Raw genomic sequence first — 6,984 nt, 5'->3', positions numbered from 1 at the left:
CAGCAAGTAGCTGCGGGGACTCAGCTCAGCTGGTCAGACATCAACCCTTCCCTACTTTCTGCTACTGTTCTAGGGTCGGCCCCGGTCCAAGGCGGTCGCAACTGCCCCCTATGCCTGTCATGGGACCATGGGAAGGCTGATTGTGCTCTGAGGAGCCTCGCCCCAAATGTGAGTGAGGGGAGGAAGGCAGCATCCAGGCAGAAACCGTACTCAGTGCCAGGGGAGTTCTGTCGACGCTTTAATGCGGGCTCCTGCCCAAATTCAGCAGAGAGCTGCCGCTTCCTCCCCTCTTGCAGTTCTTGCAAAAAACCAGGCCACCCGGCCTCTGATTGCAAGGGGAAGGATAAGCCCCTAGCAGTGTAGGAGCTCATTCCAGCTGGTTCAGTACTCATTATGACAGTTATTCAACCTTTGGGTCACTTATATGCATGACTTGATTTTGTTTCCCCTTTTTGCTCGTTAATAATGATACTAAAAAATCCCATTTTCATTTCCTATTCTAGAGTCGGCCCCTTGGCGGCGGCAGCAGTATCCGTATACCAGGGATCTCGAAAGTTTGGAGTCCTTTTGCCCCGCCGAGGCATATATAACAGGCCAGGTCCAGGGTTTTTTACCATTGGTTGAGTGGGAGCCATACCTAGCTTGCCTACCAGACATGGCTCTGGCTGACTTCCTTCGACGGGATATGGCTGAAGGCTTTCAGGTCGGTTTCAACCGGTCATCTTCCCTGAGGGCGGTTGGCCGGAACCTCTCTTCAGTCAAAGCGAACTCTTCCGCCACCAGGGAGTACTTAAAGAAGCAGCTTAGGCAAGCCACAATTCGGTTGGCATTGTCTGGAGAGGAGGTACATAATAGCCTGATGGGTCTAATCCCCAAAAGTGGCCAGCCTGGGAAGTACCGCCTTATCGTTGACTTATCATCTCCTCCCGGAGCCAGTGTTAATGACGGTATCGATCCAGAACTGTGCTCGCTCTCCTACTCCTCAGTGGACGAGGCCATCTGCCGCGTCCGGGCTTGTGGGCCCGGAGCATGGATGGCAAAACTCGACCTCAAGTCCGCCTACCGGAGGGTCCCAGTGCATCCAGATGACCAGCAATTGCTCGGCATGTCTTGGGAGGGTCTTACCTTCTGTGACAGAGCGCTTCCGTTTGGGCTACGATCGGCCCCAAAGCTCTTTACGGCCGTAGCCAATGGCCTTTCATGGGCCTTAAAGTGCAAGGGGTGAAGAGCTTGCTCCATTAGCTTGACGACTTCCTTTTCTGGTCCGAGGCCAGCTCCTGTGACTGCAGGGCTGCCTTGGCTACAGCTATCCCGCTGTGTCACAGGCTGCTGCATACATCAATGTACTAATAATTCAAAACACAACAGAGACATGGAGAAACTATTAATTGTTGATGGCAGATCTGAGATGCAAATATACTGCAATTCCAATTCCAATCTTAGGAAAAGTGAGCATATACATGTAAGTCTAGCATGTACGTTTAATCAGTATAAATGCTCACCTACACCTTCTTTGGTTATTGCTTCAAGGTCTAAATGCATCGAGAAAATGTTATAGCCTTTCATCAACAAGAATGAAGCATAAAGATACAGCCTACAAAATCAGCAAAATGTCCGCCATTATGACGTCACATGGAAAATAAAAGTCACGTGAGTTGTCATCTGGAGGGACAACTGTAAAGCAAGGAGTTAGATTGAATAGCCAGGCAAAAGAGACTGTTAGTAATGTGTACAAGTATTTCAAAGGCTTAGAAAGGAGAAGTAAGGGAAAGGGAGCATTTCAGAGGGCACTAGAGGCAACTGGTAAGCATATACAATAAACAGCCTTTTTTGAAGTGATTGGTTTACAATAGGAATAAGTAGACCAATGCTATCTAAAGTAGTTAAGACAGAAGAGGCAGGAAGCAGTTTTGGTACACCAGAGAGGAGATATAAGACAAGAGCTAGAGTAGTGACTCATAGTTTTGACATAGAGGCAATTACGAGAAAAATTTATGAGCAGTATTTGTGATTTTGTCCCCGGAAATGTACCACATCCTTATCTTTTACCCGACTCACTGGACAAACAACGTGATACCTCTGGAGTATTCAAACATATAGGGCCAGGGAAGGCAGATAATAATTATATGTACGTCTTTCACAAACCTGTACCCGCATCAGATGCCAAAAGAAGTCATGGTTTGGCAAAACTTGTCACAGTTACTGAGCAACTACCAATGGTTGTTAAGACATTCGAAAAATTTATAGTACCACAAAAATTCTTTCCCAACACTGTGGGACAAGATATCATGATAGAAAACATAAAACAGTCTACACCAGAAGTTAGAGTTAAATTTCCTGAAAAAGCAAGTGTAGATGAAGTTGTATCTGCTCTTGTTTCTGAAATACAATCAAAGCCTGCTACTAATATCTACATTGAATTAAGTGTCCATCCTTTCGAAGTTGTCATGAATCCTTATTTTGTCAGTTGGTTAAACAAACACTATGGAGGAAAGGAATTAGTAATTAAAGGCAATGAGTCTTTAGCAGATTGTAATGTTTCATTTCACCAAACATCAAAACCCAATTTCTTTATACTTCATGAATCTCAGGACTTCGCCGCCATTTCGGTACATGGTGAAGTACATTCATTACAGGAGGGTCCAGTAGGAGATGATGACCTGTATCTAGTAAGTCTTGTAAGTGAATGCAAACAGAAGAACCATAACAAGCCACAGACTCTTGCAAACATGGTTGCTGTGGCTGGATTCGTGACGTACCAAGCCCTAAAAAAGAATCTGAAGCCTCGTACAGTTACTATTTACGGAATCGGATGTGTATACAAGGAGGACGTTGCTCAGATATTGAAGCTACAATTGGACCTTCAAAGAAGAAGGTCTGATTTAACTAAATTCGAAAACAAAGAAAACATTGGTCAGCAAGTGGCAAATGCCATTCAATTACTACGGAATCATACAGATAATAATTAATAAAAGTAATTATGACTATTATGTTCTCTTTGTTCCTATTAATTAATAAAAGTACTTATGACTATTATGTTCTCTTTGTTCGTAAATGTTTTAAACAGTTATCTTTAAAATTTTATCGCCAAAAAATATTGCCATGTTGGATGAGTCAAGCAGGCTGAAATCTTATATAGGTTTGTAGGATTCCTTATAAAATTCTAATGTAAATTCTTTAATATCCCCCAGCTTTACTGAAGTCCTAATTGTACAGTTTACTGTGTAGTTTGACTATAGTTTGGGTCTCCATTTTCTATTTTCCATTGCCACTCTGGTTTCTGTAATACAGTATAGCTCCAAATTTTTGACGATCAAATTTTTTGTCAAATTTGTCAGTTATTTTGCTTGACAAAATATTTAACAGACAAAATTTTTGTTCCATGTCGGTAGTTGTAGTATGCGGATTTTAATAACAAACGACGAAATTTTATTTAACGAAAATTAATTGTATTATTATTGCACTTTTACCTTCGTCAAGAGAGAGTTACCTGGAATCCTGACTACATTTAGCAACATTACTGGCTCATGCTGTCTAGGAGAAGATGGGTGAAGAAGTAAACTGAAGAAAAGCTACTTTTGGTAATCGTTTCAGTTGACAATGGGACTCCTCAGGATCTGAGCAAAGAGCAGCAAGGATGTGAAAACAGAGAAAAAGATGCCATCTTGCAAACACATACTGACAGGACGATCGCAGTACCCTTGCCTATACGCCTACAGCATGGGCGAGGGCAGAGGAATTGAGTTGCTGTATTTGGAATTATGATGAAACTGGTTTAGCACAGCAGTAGGATCTAAACATATCTTAGCAAGATGTGGGGTGAAAGATAGACATAATAGGAGGTAGTGGCCATGACTACATCACAGTGCTAGGTAGTGGATCAGCAATGGTGTCCATCTGCCCCCATACATTGTCTATAAAGGAAAAAATGTATCAGCTCAATGGATGCAGGGGGGCCAGCTGGTGCCATGTACACAGTGTCTGATAGCAGATGCATGGAGCGAGATAATTTTGCACAGTGGTTTGAAAAAAATGATCATCCCTGCTACAAAAGACTTGACAATTAAATATCCTGTTGATCTTTCTTTTGATGGACATCACTCACACCTCTCTCTCTCAAATTAATCAAGATGGCAAGAGAGAACATAATTCACCTGATTTGCTTCCCACCTCATTGTACTCATATTTGCAGCCCCTTGATGTATCAGTTTTTGGCCCCATAAAAGATGAATGGATTTGAACTTAAAACATGTGCTACAACACTGACAAATCAAGATTTTCCAAGCCTTATTCATAAACTGTGGAAAGTTTCATTTCTACCTTCTCATCTTAAAAATGGATTTTTAAAATTTGCCCATTCAATAGAGCAGCAATTCCATCACATAAACTTTCCACAGCCCAACCCCACAGGAAGCCATCAGGAACTCAACAAGAAATGGCTTCCGCTTCTAATGAGAGTTGTCATTAAGTCCTCAATAACACCTATTCATCTACATTTGTAATTTAGTATCAATGATGTCACAAATCATCATTTGATTGCATCCATTACCCAGGCCAGACAATACTTCTATCAATAGTATCCCTTCGTTAAGTTAGCATTATTATTATTAAGTGGTACAGTACAAGGCGAAAAAAGTTACACTGTACATGTAAGTATCGCACATAGTATGTAGCTAGTAATTTTACTTCGCTACTCTTCGCTGAGATACGCCTAGGAAGTACTGCGATACTGCCCAGTTACATGTTCTGTAGTAGCAAGATCTCATGCAAGTGCTAAAGAGGCTCTCCTAGAACTTGGGGATGTTTCTCTTGGCTCCAAGTTCATCTGTACTGTCACCCTCAACTTTTAGAAGCCTGTTTAGGAGGTTCTGTGCCCAATTCTAATGTTGAGCTACTGTCCTGCTGCTGATCATGTGCACTACTACTACTGGTGGGTTTGCACATGCGCAACGAAGGAGCAGCAAACAACCTACACGACAGTAGAGTAGCAACTTAGCTTCTTTTGCACTGTACTGCATGTCCTTTAGGCAAGTGGTCAAACGCAAATTAAATCTTGCTATTATTAAAACTCCCAGAAACGTAAGAACTCACATAATACTGTCAAAACGCAAATATTTAATCTCGCTAATATCAAAACTTCCCAAAAATATAAGAATTTGCACAATACTGCTGATTTTCACAAATATTTTCAGCCATACAGTAGAGTGCCAAAAATTATGTTCTGACAATGACCAAAAAAATTTGTAGCTATGTAGTACATGTAAAATATGTGTGTAGTTTAAAATAAATTATTAAGGGGAGCATTTATCCTGGTAATTGGAACAGCACAAAAACAATCAGGTACCCCCACAAGTGTCACTAACCTTGACAGGAATGACTGGTTCAGGTTGCTTAGTAAAGACTATCCTGCCATCAAGAAAAGGAGGAACAACATTACTAACTAACAAATGAACTTTAGACTCAGCCTCATCCTCAAAATCATCATCAACATCAACTTGTTGAACAATGCCACTTGTCAATAGACGATTGGTCTCCCACTTTTCATTATCCTACATGTACAATTAAGAAATTGCACCAAGTGAAATAAATTAAGATAACGGAATAATATAAATGTGATACCTCTTTAAATGTACATTGATGTTAAAACTAACTTTATTTAGCTGTCTTTGTTGAGCAGACATTCTCTTTACAGTGGTTTTCATAAGTTTCTCTTCTTTCTTCTTAGTATATTCTTCTGGTATGTTAGCAAATGGATTATTAGTATCGTCATATCCACTATCCAGATCATACCATGCACGATCCATCCTCTATAACAGAAACAATGATTTACACTCTTCAATAATAAAAATTATGTGTGTGATGTACAAAAACTTTCTTAAAAATAGAAACTCAAAACAAAAAAAGCATTGCTTTTATTGCACATTACATGACTTACTTTTTGCTCATCTTCCCACTCGATTCTGTCTTCCATGCTACTGAACTTAATATCATCATCATCCACATTGCCTAATGACAGACAACAATAACACAGTCATAAAAACATTACAACAGTGTGCCACAGTTTTTACATACAATAATTTTTTTGTGACCCCAAATTAAGAGCCCAAAATTACATTCAAAGAATCATTTGTCAATTGATCTGCCATCAGTTGGACTGTCAAGTTCCTCAAAAATTGGGCCAAAGACTAATTTTACAGAGAATTTCAACAAAAATCACAAGAAGAGAATTCTCCATATTTTAAGTACCGTATTTCCTTAAATAAAAGCCCGGGCGTCTATTTGCTAAAATGGTATTTGGATCTCGAAAAAATATATTAAAAAATAAAAAAACTTCAGACCAGAGTGGGATTCAAACCCGTAACCTCATCCTTTTGATATCTGGAACTTCAGGCACTATCCACTAGACTACTGAGTCACTCCCAAGGTAACGTTCCGTATTTATAGTTTAATTCTATTGCTACCCCGGCATTTATTCGAATGCGGCTTCTATTTAAGGATTTACAGTACATGTACTATATAGCTGGTTTATTTCGTTGCCTCAATTTTTCATTGCTTAAAACTAGATTTCAAAGCAGGCATAATTTTTTTTAATATTTATCTGATATTAATAAAATTTAACAGAATTAATTTTATGGATTTAAGCCCACAATAAAAATTAAAAAATTATTTATAGTACCTTCTTTTGTAGGCCTTCCAAAGCTTTTACGATCATTAGCCCAATCATTATATAAATGAGAAGGAGTTGGTAATGGTGTATCAAGAGAGCCATGAGTACCAGTCCATCTAGGTTCATCAACACTGGATAAATGAGCTGGTGTAGGAGTATCCCAAGCACTTCTCCTCACAGGAGTCTTTGTGTTATCTCCATCCCATGATGACCTTGATGGAGTACGCATATCTATAATATATATATATACCATACATGAAACTAACATGTGTACATATCCTTAGTAATACAGAACTCTAACTATAAAAGTGTCATCA

General features: G+C 39.6%; 1 protein-coding gene across 1 annotated transcript in view; it reads right to left on the bottom strand.

Moving 5' to 3' along the window:
* LOC100638345 (pre-mRNA-splicing factor ATP-dependent RNA helicase PRP16) overlaps window positions 1–6,907 on the bottom strand; it is a 20,286-nt gene extending 13,379 nt beyond the window's left edge. Inside the window, exons 1-4 of the mRNA XM_019997551.1 lie at window positions 6,677–6,907; window positions 5,936–6,006; window positions 5,652–5,807; window positions 5,364–5,549 (exon numbers count right to left, since the gene is read on the bottom strand). Coding sequence (XP_019853110.1) covers window positions 5,364–5,549; window positions 5,652–5,807; window positions 5,936–6,006; window positions 6,677–6,896 — 633 coding nt within the window. The 5' untranslated portion in view covers window positions 6,897–6,907. The remainder of the gene's footprint in view (window positions 1–5,363; window positions 5,550–5,651; window positions 5,808–5,935; window positions 6,007–6,676) is intronic.
* Between the last annotated feature and the right edge of the window lie 77 nt (window positions 6,908–6,984).

This window comes from Amphimedon queenslandica, unplaced genomic scaffold (assembly GCF_000090795.2).
Source record: "Amphimedon queenslandica unplaced genomic scaffold, v1.1 AMPQUscaffold_13364, whole genome shotgun sequence".
NCBI classification, from domain to species: Eukaryota; Metazoa; Porifera; class Demospongiae; order Haplosclerida; family Niphatidae; genus Amphimedon; species Amphimedon queenslandica.
The sequence above is the reverse complement of the archived record's forward strand: the minus strand, read 5'-3'. Positions and strand labels throughout refer to the sequence as shown.